This window comes from Triticum dicoccoides, chromosome 3A (genome assembly GCF_002162155.2).
Source record: "Triticum dicoccoides isolate Atlit2015 ecotype Zavitan chromosome 3A, WEW_v2.0, whole genome shotgun sequence".
NCBI lineage: Eukaryota > Viridiplantae > Streptophyta > Magnoliopsida > Poales > Poaceae > Triticum > Triticum dicoccoides.
This window is the reverse complement of record NC_041384.1, coordinates 88,543,357-88,555,368: the sequence shown is the minus strand read 5'-3', so window position 1 is coordinate 88,555,368 and position 12,012 is coordinate 88,543,357. Positions and strand designations below refer to the sequence as shown.

Genomic DNA, 12,012 nt, shown 5'->3' with positions numbered 1-12,012 from the left:
CAACACTCCAACAAGTTTTTCTTTGTGCCGAGCATCGCTCTCGATGACTCTCCTCATAGGACATAGGTCGTACAATATCGCCGCGTCACTTTGCCAAGTATACAACGACTTCTGCTATAAGGCCATCATGACCCCCACCTACTCATCACTAACCACGTTGCTAGGGACACGCCTCATCTAAAGTTGTTCTTTAAACAGCAAGGAATACATTATGAAGTTATTTTAATCAAAAATTACATCCTAAGATGACAAATGTACAAACCCATATCCAATCCACCAAATCAAAGGGCTCTGATCCACAAGGTTACTCAACACACAAGAATAAGAAAAGCGAAGCATTGGTGTGTCATGTAATTCAACATCAAAGATTGTTTGGCACATCATAAGAGAAACAAAATAACTGTAGCACAAGGGAAAAGTCTTCCCAAGGAAAAGCAAATCCTACTGACTCAAATCCTCCAAAGTTCCTGTCAAATTCTTTTGAATCAAAAGGAGCCATAAGTCGTTCAATGCTGATACCAAACAAAAGCTGTTGGTCCATTAGCAGTATGGGTGGCAAAAATTACACGCGTTGAAACGCAATTCCTTTGACTGAATTCACCCTTCAAAATAGCCAATGTTGCTTGAATCACATCTGAATTAAAACAGAAGAAAATAAACTAGAATGAAGCAACATTGCAACGTGGTATAAATGAACATATGCTTACCATTAGAATATGATATTTTACATAAAAAATATATAATGATGATATATTCTGCACAATGCATATCGTAGCAGCAACAGAAGCAAAACAAAATGCATCACCACACTGGCCAATACACATTGGATGGATAAAGAAAATTTTGCTATGTCAGGTCTATTTTGCTTAAGGGTAAAATCCGAATGGGTAGGCGCACACCACTTTTCTTTTGTAACAAAAGGTGTTAAGAGTTCGACGTGGACTCTGGACTACCTGCCTTCCTAGCTGCATAATGGGAACACAATCCTACATATGACAAAGCAAGACACAGAATATCCCTATTGCAAAACAGGGTATGTTTTAGGTATTTAATCATACCATATCCTTTCAAGTGGCTAGGTGCTGCGAAACTGATACAAACAGCAGTCAAAGATGAGTCTCGAGAAAAATAAGTAGTAGTGGAGATACCAACCATTAAAGGAATGGAACTAAGGCTATCCAGTTGCAAGGCCGTAAGTCTGCAATTTCCATAAAAAAGGTGCAAGGTGCATCAGAGGAAAGCACTAGTAGATACTAACCATAACTGCCTCCCAGAAGGAACATTCTTAGTGACGGTCCATATTGATCTTTGTAGAGGAGAAACAATACATCACAACTCAAGTAAATAAAATGAATGCTCTCAACAAAGAGCAAAGAGAGTGCAAAAGGCTGCATGAAAACCCAAATTGGCTAATAATATATGGTTTGTCTGTCAATTTGGAGACTCAAACCAAGGAAGTCCTGGATGTTAAATAGGTGAATAAACACAAGCAAATACTCTACCTTTTTAGTTGCTGAGTTGCATTGTAAAACGAGAAGCAAGAATTCAACTCGAAAATAAGGTGAATAACATAAAACCTACCTGATCATTTCTATGTCCAATGACCTAAGCCATTGCGTTGTTGGATGCATGGTACTCAACCTCTAGATAAACTTGACTCACAGCCATGTGAATTGTATGCATTTTGTCTACTCTTTTTTTCTTCTGATAGTTCAGTTGTATACTAAATACACTGAAGCATAACACACGTTATCAGAAGCTGATATGAAAGGGAGCTATTGAAGCTGGGGCTGAGTGCTTAATAGAATTTGATAACTTCTCAAGGATACTACCAGAGCCTAAGACAAGTCTGCTTGAATATCTCCTAAGCTTCCTGAATACACGATGTGGGTGGTGAGTGCTGACATGCCGGTATGGCAACAAAGACAAGTATGAGTATGGAAAAATGTTACTGCCTGAATAAAAACTGTATATCTAGTCTCCTAATACTCTAAATTGGATATTACAATAGAAGGGCATATTCGTCCTACTCCCTAAGCGTTTCTTCACAAAACACACCAAATATTCTTAATTATGTTCCAAATAATATTCGTATTCATATTGGGCCCAAGAGAAAATGGAAAGGGTGAGTGACAGCTGGCTGGGCCCATATAGGCCTATATGCTCGCAGCAAACACGGCTACACACAAAGTAACCTAGGGCTGCCCTTGCGCTTGGCAGCCACCACCCATGGGGCGGATGCAGCGCCGCCAGGCCAGCACCTCCGCAAGAGCAGTTCCATGATGCCCTCTTCCACCAAAAGGGTTGCCATCCTCCTACGCCGGCGGCCTGGCACATCGATTCGGTGTTCCTTGTGCGTCTCGGCACCGCCGGCTGATGAGTAACCAAGCCGCTCCTTCCGCCGAGGCAAGCGAAGCCACCTCTTCCTCATGGCTTGCCGGGTTGGAGCGCCATTGCTGCCGTATGGCGCAGGCATCGTCCAATGGACCAAGGGAGCGATGTCAAGGATTCACCAAGGGCAGCGTCGAGGGTTCCCAGGTTAGATCTGAGATTGATAAGGTTTGCTAGGGTTTATAGTTATAGATCTAATGGCTTTCGTGGGGTTAGATTCAAATCTTTTTATGGGGAGGGAACTTCAGGGGGTTCTAAACCATGAAGTGTCGGAAGCGTCGAAGAGTAATGGTGGGATATCATGATTTCTTAATCTTGAAAGTCAAAGTTCCCCAATACTCTTTGATGCCTGTATCTCCAGGTATCGAACACACATATGGCAGTTTGGCAAAATGGTGGGGCAGAATAGCATATCCCCGTGGATAGTTACTGTCATATTGTAGAACCAGAAGCCAGAAGTTAGTCCACAACACAAAGGGAAGGTCCTAGAGTGTATTGTGGATGTGCTAGATTATAATTTCTTCTAAAAGTTTTTCCACCTCAAGATTTTTTGGGGGGCACTTCAGGAGGCATTGAACCACGAAACATCAGGAAGTATCAAAGAGTGATATGAGGAAAAAAATTGGAAGACAAAGTTTCCCAATATCCCCAACGCGTGTATCCCCAGGTATCAGACACATATATGGCAGTTTGGCAGAGTGATTGGGTGGTTACTGTCATACTGTAGAACCAGAACCCAGGAGTTAGTCCATGACACATATGGAAGGTCCTAGAATATGTTATGGATGTCCTATGTCAGAATTTCTTGTAAATAGCACATTTAAGAAATATGTTTCCTGAATAAGGCAAACCAATATTCTTCATCTGAGCAAATTGCCTTCTGTAGCTTCACAGCTAATTGACTATAAACAAAGGAGAAAGTAGTATACTGATCAAGCACATTGTTTAGCACTTGTTGTCTTTGCCATGGTATTCTTGCAATTATATCAGTGTTAACAAGTAGAAAACAGGGCACAAGGGAAACTACTTGGAAGAACCAGCGCCAACACAGGTAATCGAATCCATGAATTATGAAATTGGTCAGAAAAACACAGTGATTAACGGATTGTACCTGCAGTGAGGAACGCAGAAATATTTTTATAATGCTCATTACTAGTAATATTCAAAGTCCTCCGAAAAATTCATGGATACTAGCTTTGCAAAACTATCACAGTTGCAAACTTGTTGTAAGATCAAGTTGCAAGCAGGGATGTCGCAGTCATCATACATTTACTTGCATACTCCAAGCATATGATGTGAAAGCCGGATTGATCTTCTCTAGACATAACAAATAGAAGCTTCACACTGCAAACCTGGTAGGTTAGCCATCAGTTTGACATCTTAGGCACTAACAAGAAGATTAATACAGTTATACAGGGTCTAACAGATTCATACACGAGGAGCAGAACTGGCCGGAATATGACAGTACCTGCCGGCAAACAGTGCCTGGCCTTGCCGGCCGTCGCCCCTGAAGCGGCGATTTACCTGTTGCTGAAGCCCCTGCTGCATCCTGCGGCCTGAAGTGGGGATGATGAGGAGGTCAGTGCGTGGGGGTGGGGGTGGGGGCGTGGGGATTATGACGAGGCAGCCCCTGCAAGATCCTAGAGCGCCGGAGGCCGCGTCACGGGGAACCGCCGGCGGGCAGCGGGCGGCGCCGTCGTGTGTGGCGGAGCGGCGACGACGGACGGACCGGCCGACCGACGAAGGAGCCGAAAACAAAGACCACCGCACGGGGCGCTTTTTATTTTCCGCCGGGGGCCACGCTCCCCTCCCACACTGATCCCAGCCGTCCGATCGCGATCCGACGGTGCGAGAAACCCGGCGACGTGACCCGCCCGGCCCTGTCCATGACCCTATAATACAGGGACTGATTCGGAAAAATTTCCCCTTCCCCAATGTCCCCTTCTTCCTCCTCCACCTCCACCTCCACCTCCGGCCTCCCTCCCCGCCGGTTCCACCCAAAATTCTCGCCCCTCCTCCACCTATCAACCCCAGCCCGCACCCCAGGACACGGAGGGGCGCCAGGGGAACCCACGGCCGGCGTTTGATTGCCGTGGATCGACCTCCTCCGCTCCTGGTATGGAACCCTAGCTTTTTTTCCCCGGCCGGATTGCCCCAGGAGAGCGTTTCTTGATCCTTGTTCGCTGTGGCAGTGGCCGGACGAGGACAAGACCGCTCTTTTCTTTCCATTCCGGCCGGTTGCCGATCTGTCTCCTGCCCTGTTGCCTGGTTTTCGTTAATCTGATTCATCCGTGCATGGTTTCGATTAGGTCCCTGTTCTCCGGCGAGCAAGATCGATCTGGGACCCGCTGCCCCGGCGTGGAGCAGCTTCTTGTCGAGGGAGACAATTGGGGGTTCAACTGAACCCCCATGCCCCAGGTTAAGCCCGCCCCTGCACCCGAGCCACTCCTGGGTTTAGATGGAGATGACGAGACCTTGTCTGAGAGGGGCTCGGTTGGATCTGGGTCGGGCCCAAGCACGCCGGATGCTCGTGGTGGCAAGGAGGCCTCTTCAAGCACTCCCTCTGCTACAGGGAGTAAGAGGAAGCGTGAGAGCTTGAGTTGTGACAGAGTGGAAGCTGATGGTCCAGAGCCAACAAGATCCAGTGACACCACATGGAGCATGGACAGTTTGCACGACGGCTGCCCACGCTCCTTGTCGAGGAAAAAGAATGGCCGCTCCGAGCATTCGGTTACTTCCGCCGCATTGATCAGCCGGCCTCGCGGCGTCCTGAAGCTAAGGAAGCTTCCCCAGAATGTCAGTGCCGAGACTGGGGCTGGTGGTTGTAATGTGCTTCAACCCAATGGTATTTCTAAGCCTTCCCATTTCATGAGGAGGAAAAGGATAAGGAAACCAAGGGCGCTCAAGGAGAACAGAGTTGGTGGCGGTGATCCTGTCATTTGCTTAAAAACTGAGAATGGCACTCATGATCAGGACATCACAACAAAGTCTTGTTCGGAAAATGATCTCTCAGTTCCAAAGCTACCAGGTGAACCATCTAAACCTGTTCATGTTGATAAGGATAGTGCTGGGCATGCGCTAGGGCACATTGATGTTAGCTTGGAAGAAAATGCTGCTATGATGCTCTGTTCTCTGTCAGATAATAGACATGATGACCCATTGAGGAACAGAATGTCATCACCAGATAGATCATCAAAGGAATCTAATCTTCACCGCTCTAATCGCTTGAACAATCCATACAAGAATGAAGATGATGTAGCAGGTCCTTCTAGGTTGCTACGGAAGCGTGACGGTAAAGGTCCATTCAGGAAGCGTCGCCCACGTCGTCATTTTTATGAAGTCAGCCCTCATGATCTGGATCCATTTTCCATTGTAAAAGAGAGGATCAGGGTGTTTTGGCCTCTTGATGAGACTTGGTACTTTGGCCTGGTCAAGAAATATGACCCTGTGACAAAGAGGCATCATGTCAAATATGATGATAAGGATGAAGAATGGATCAATCTTCAAAATGAGAGAATCAAGCTCCTCCTTTTGCCAGGTGAAGGTCGCAGGAGATGTATTAATAATACTTCAAGGAAAGCACGTAAGGTGAACTATGAGGGGGAGAAGAGAGTACACATGGATCAAAACGGTTCAGGAAGCGAGTCAGAGCCCATCATCTCATGGTTGGCTCAATCAAACCAAGCAAGATCTGGTACCTCCAGTAGCATCAGCAAAACAGTTCTTGGTCACCCAAATTTTCCTGTGTTATCAAACTCATTCGATGCCAACCCGGGATTCTTTGGCTCTGATGGTGCTATACCAGGAGGTTTACATGCAAATGGTGGCCCGGAAGTTCATAACGATGGGACTGTACCTCGGGAAAGGAGATTCCGCTTTGTTTATTATAGGAGGCGATTTCGCAGGAGAAGGAATGGTTTTGTCAACATTTCAGAACATGATTCACATTTGAAAAGCAGATCAAGTTCTGCGGTGGTTCTTGCTTCAGCCAATGGCAGGGAGGCTGATACTGAAACTGGTGCTCCAGTGAAATATGTCATATTGGTGTTAAGCTGTCCACTTAAATCTGTTTACAAGTTAATTTCTGAAGCCTGCAGTGCTTGGCTTCCCAGTACTTTCTTTCACCCTCAGCATGGTTCATTGATTACCTTATGGCCTACAGTATGTCTGGACATACTTCTTGTTAATGGTACTTTAGGTTTGAAACACTTGCTTCTTGAGACTTGCTTACGATCAGCAGTATTTCTTTTCTGTTCACTCGTCGGAAGCTTCAATCAGGATTCTGGGCTGAATGCTTTTAATGAATCAGAAGTGCCATGCACCTCGGTCAGATTCCAGATATCTGGTTTGCATGGTAGGAGCCAAGCAGTGTTTGTGCTGTTCAGCCTCATTGGAATTGGCAAGACACAATGGAAGAACCTGCAAGCAAAGTTCAGATATCACTCTTTGAAAAGGGAGCTGTCTAAAGTTGACTGCACATACACCGATATCAAACAACTCATCAGTGGAAATGACCAGAATGTCCGGACTTCAATGAATCTCTTTTCGAAGGTACAGAACTCACTTTATGTGCAGATTTAATTGACTTTAAAATCATGTTTTTCGGTTGATTATGGGTATTGCATGCCAGGATTTTATAATAGAAACATAAAAGAATAACTACTATCCATGGTTTGCACGTTCGGGAGAATATGCTGATTAATAGCTAGTATTAGTAGTCAGCTGCACCCCAAGTTCGACTGTACGTGAGGGTTAGTTAGTTGCTGTACCAGTCACTGTGGAGTTACAAGCCAGAGTATCTGTGGGAGAAACCTAGGCCCAGCATCTTATTTTGTCAGTTGGAATTACAAAATTTGTCAAAATGTTGACCTTTATTGATTACTATCCAGTTTATTTATCTATTTCTTTTCTAGACATGCCATTATTTAGTCTGTAAGTTTGAATGCATCAGATCAAAGTATTTTGTGCTGAAATTTTAGGTCTCCAGCCATTACCAGATGAAATTATTACTGACTACATTTCCTGTTGGCAGAGTTTATCTTCCGATGCTCAGGAACCTCAGTTCTGCTCAGAATCTAATTATCCTGATGCTGATCCTGTCATATTTTGTCTTGATAATCAAAGTGAATGTACTCGAAATCATGTGGACGTGGCAGCTGCACGTCATCACCTAAAGCTGCTCACTGAAACCAACTTGACTTCCAATGCTGTAGTTCACCAGGCTGCTCCTTCTGAAATTTCTGTAGAAGATAATCAGCAGTCTATTTCACAACATAGATCTGCTTTGGTTAAGCAGGTTTGTTCCTTGGAGACGGGTACCGTAAGTCTGGATTGTGACAACAGTGATGGTGATATCAATGTGATAAGCAGAAGGTTGCCAGATCAAAATGGGACTTGCATAGCTGGTGACAAACTTTGTTCTTCCAATCATAATGCTACAAACTCTCCAGAGAAATCTAAACAAAGTTACCCTTCCATGGATATTCCTCAAGATAAGATATCTGATGCTCTGGATGATGAGTTACTTAGCAAAGATGGCAAAGCCACAGAGCCTGTATCTAACTTGGTTCAGGAATTGAATGAACATCCAATTGGTCGTGTCACACCAACTGCCCCAAGGACGTCCTACCATCGGAACAGGTTTACCTCCATATCACGCACATTTGGAGATGGTTCAAAATTATGGCCAGAAGATAACATGTCAACTGGCAGTGCTAGTGGTTCTAAGAAAACACGAACCCATGTTTCATACTCAGTTTCTCCTAGAAGTGATGAACTAGGATCAAAACACAAAGGACATTTCCGCAAGATACAACCTCACAACATCGCCAAGACTAATGGTTCAAAGAGGCTTCCTGATAATACTAGAAGTGGGGAGAGCAGCCCGGAGTCATTGGCTTGTGTTGCAAATGTCCTGGTAACAGTTGGTGATAGAGGATGGAGGGAATATGATACTCAGATCACAATTCACACCGATGGGCAGAGTGATCGAAGTATCTGTGTGAGGCTTGCTGAAGGAAAGAAGTATGTTCACAAAGTTTCTCAAGTTTTGCAGCCTGGTGCTACTAACCGCTATACGCATGCTATTTTGTGGAAAGGGGGCCCTGAATGGTACCTAGAATTTCCTGACAGAAGCCAGTGGTCGATTTTCAAACAAATGCATGATGAATGCTATAGTCATAACATCAGAGCTGCATCTGTTAAAAACATTCCAATCCCTGGTGTCCGCTTGGTTGAAGGTCATGACGATAATGATGTTGTATCGTTTGTGCGCCCCCAAGATTATCTTTGTCATATCGGGCCAGATGTTGAAATGGCTCTTGACGAATCCCGTGTGATATATGACATGGATAGTGATGATGAAGAGTGGATTTCAGGATGGAGGAAGTCTCAGCGAGATAAGAACAACACTATATCTGAGTTAACAGAGGATTTGTTTGAGAAGATCATGGACAAATTTGAGAAATTTGCACATACCCATAACTGCAGTGCGCTCACCATTGATCAGATTAAGGAACTAGATGTTGATAATGCACCGCTGGACATCACTGAAGTGATACATGATCATTGGCATGACAAGAGGCAGAAGAAGGGAATGCCGCTTGTTCGACATTTTCAGGTCATATGTCTTCTCATGCTCTGTTTTGTCTTGTTAGCTTTGCCTTACTTTCCTGTACATGATCACCATGTTGATGGTTTATGACAAAAACAGAGATCGAGTAAGCATTTCAGAATCTGTTTTCTATCTTCTTCGGGATGTTTAGTTATATATATATATATATGCCTTGGCTCCTTTGTGGTCCTTCCTACAAACTAATATTTTGTAAACTGTAGCTTCTTATGCTTATGTAGGTCTGTTTACTTCTATTCGAATTATTCCAACTATGCCATTGATGGAGCACTGTGTTAACATAATGATCCAAAATGGAAAATTTTGCTTGTTTTTTGCTCCAATCTTTGACAGCACCAATCGATTAAAGCAAAAGATTCTTGTGTTAGTTCAAATAGTTTAGGCGGTAGCTTATTTTGTGTAGTGTAACTTGATTTGGAGTTTCTCTTCTAATGTGGTTCATTAAGTGGCTGCAAATAAGCTCATGCTTCCAGGGAAAGGATTTATTGTTGCATTTCTTTTCTGCTATCATGCTCTAATCTTACCAGATGGTACCATCGCAGTCCAGCAAACAATGTTGAGACTTGAGTGCATACTCCCTCTGACTTTACTTTCTATCATTTTCAGCCTGTTATGTGGAAGATTTATGCTCAGCAGCTACAGGAATGGGAATCGGCAGTAAACAGAATGCAGGGTTCATCAAATGGGTACCAAGGAAAGAGGCCGCCCTCCAAACCTGCACTCTTTGCCTTCTGTTTGAAACCTCGTGGACTCCGGCTTCAGGTATCCAAGGGACCGAAGCAGAGATCACATAAGAAGCTTATGTACTCTGGATGCCACAGCTTTTCGAGAGAGCAGGATGGCTTTTACCGACAAGGTACACCCTTTATGTTCTGTAGTCAAATCAACGGCTCGTGCTTTCCCCCCCTGCATTTGCTGATACAGTTTCTGTTTGTTTGTTTTTTTGTCAAAAGCTTCAGGCCGGAGAAACGGCGAATATGTTGGGGATGGGAGGACATATGAATCCTATGACGGTGGTTCTCTTAATTCACCAACAGGGTACTCCCCCAGGTTCTCTATGAGAACAGATTCCCCTCGCACGTCTGATGCTTCGGACAGAGGTTCTACTCCAAGATTCAGGACTAACAGTATGAAAAGGAATGCAAGCTTTGCATTCTCTGAGGATCACCAACCGTCCCCGTCCTTCCGCAGCCAGAAAATAAGGCGAGGAGGCGTGCCTGATCACTGGAACACTGCAATCCATGAGTACCAGAACTCGAAGCAGGCGCCCCAGAGCCACCGTGTGGACGTCGAGGAGCTCAAGCTGCGTGACGCCACGAGCGCCGCGCAGCACGCCGCGACGATGGCCAGGCTCAAGAGGGAGAAGGCCCATTGCCTGATGCACAAGGCGGACCTCGCCCTCCACAAGGCCTCGGTGGCCGTCATGATCGCGGACGCGATCAAGGCGTCCAGCAGGGACTCGTCGCGGGCGGCTGACAGCAGGAGGGACGACGGGCGGTGACACCTCGTTGTCGGGCGTGAGCTGATGCGTGCGGGCGCATCGTTTTGTCGATAGGATCAATGCAGTAGATAGCATCGGGCCGTAGAAAAACCAACCTTCCTCCAAACCCCAAACCAGTTCTGTTTGATCCTTTTGTACATGTGATATTTCTTCCTCCTCCTTACCTTGTTCAGAGTCTTGTCTGGGGATGATGGCTGATGCCTCCCGGGTGGTTAACTGTGTTGTTGGCAGAGATGGTTGTTGATAGGGCAGGTAGCTGTTGTTGCATGATTTTGCATTCTCATTGTTGTTGTAAAGGTTGCTTCTTCCATCCAAGGGAAACGGCCATGGCTTGTGCTGCCAGCCGCTACCCTGCCCAAAGAAAATGAAATATGAAGAGAATAGTTGAGGACATATGGCTCTGCGTCTTACAAGTGTTGGTAATGCTATCGCACTGTTTGTTTTTCTGTTTGTCCTAGCTCAGACATGGGCCGGGATCTCTCAGCGGTGGAGGTTGGGGTTGTAGTCTCATGTGGCTCTTCCAAATATTTGAGATTGGTTCAGCTCGGGCACCCTTGAAACTTCCAAGGGTGTGTACGGCTGCGATGCGTTTGGACATGTTGAGCATAGATTATCTTGTCAGTGGTCTGTATATGTCGAGAACATGCTGATATGAGATTTTGTTTGTTTGGTACACAATATCTAAGTTAGACATGCTGAGCGGTGATGTGAAAAATAAATTGTGTAGAAAATTATATAAAGTGATTTGCATTTGAAGATAATAATCTGGTCCACAGATTGGCATACAAATAAATGGCAAACCATGCATCTGACAGAAGTAAACAGATAGTCTCGTTCAAATCATCTACTCCCTCCATCCTATAATATAAGACGTTTTCTCGCACTACACTATTGTCAATAAAACATCTTACACTATGGAACAAAGGAAGTAGTATCTAACAAACAATAAATGTATTCATTTTCACCATTTTATAACAATCTAATTCACACAACAAGAAATTTTCCACACCATTTCTACGATGCACTCCATCCAACGTGTATTCTCCTCTGGTTCACCCATTCACTCCCTATGCACTCCCTGTTCTCCTCTGTTTGACATCTTCCCTGATCAGCCCATCTATAACGACAAATCCTCCTCACTAGTACTGTGGACAACCAACTGTTGAACATGGGAGTCTGTAGCATATGGGTTTACCCGGCTGGGATTGGCCGACTTAGAGAGTTGAGTGACTTAGGGTCACTGGCATGTGGGGCCGCAAACCAGATGATCCACATGTCAGTGACGCAAAGTCACCTGACGTTACGTCAACCAACCTAAGGCCGGGTTGACCACTTCTTGCACCCACACAAGAGCCAGTTTGTCAAGAAGTTGCCTTATCCATAAAATGCAAGGCTCAAGAATAAGGAAGGGAAGACACTCATTGCTCAAGCTTCCGACGACTCCGACCCTGAAGATGTTGTGGGTGTAGCCCAATTAAAGGTGGTCAAA

The 12,012-nt window shown here is 45.0% G+C and overlaps 1 protein-coding gene and 1 long non-coding RNA gene across 4 annotated transcripts; one reads left to right on the top strand and one right to left on the bottom strand.

Annotated features, from left to right (window-relative positions):
- Positions 1–228: 228 nt before the first annotated feature.
- LOC119267307 lies at positions 229–4,127 on the bottom strand. Of its 2 annotated transcripts, none has more exons than XR_005132362.1 (2): positions 3,860–4,127; positions 229–3,743 (listed from the first exon to the last, which is right to left on the bottom strand). It is a non-coding gene; the product is annotated as an uncharacterized LOC119267307 (long non-coding RNA). The 2 variants fall into 2 exon arrangements; XR_005132363.1 differs by having other exon boundaries at positions 229–3,735.
- A 201-nt stretch (positions 4,128–4,328) lies between these two features.
- Positions 4,329–10,916, top strand: LOC119267306. Of its 2 annotated transcripts, none has more exons than XM_037548677.1 (5): positions 4,329–4,507; positions 4,701–6,942; positions 7,424–9,010; positions 9,629–9,878; positions 9,982–10,916. In XM_037548677.1, exons 2-5 carry the CDS (start codon positions 4,801–4,803, stop codon positions 10,521–10,523), a joined length of 4,521 nt encoding a protein of 1,506 aa, XP_037404574.1. In that variant the 5' UTR covers positions 4,329–4,507; positions 4,701–4,800; the 3' UTR covers positions 10,524–10,916. The 2 variants fall into 2 exon arrangements, with proteins under 2 accessions (XP_037404574.1, XP_037404572.1); XM_037548675.1 differs by having other exon boundaries at positions 9,976–10,916.
- Positions 10,917–12,012: the final 1,096 nt, after the last annotated feature.

Bases quoted from the DNA above. Each gene is read 5' to 3' on its own strand.
- LOC119267306 (XM_037548675.1), top strand. From the start codon at position 4,801: ATGCCCCAGGTTAAGCCCGCCCCTGCACCCGAGCCACTCCTGGGTTTA. The intron at 6,943-7,423 runs GTACAGAACTCA...TCCTGTTGGCAG, and splicing joins CAATGAATCTCTTTTCGAAG to AGTTTATCTTCCGATGCTCA. The intron at 9,011-9,628 runs GTCATATGTCTT...TATCATTTTCAG, and splicing joins CGCTTGTTCGACATTTTCAG to CCTGTTATGTGGAAGATTTA.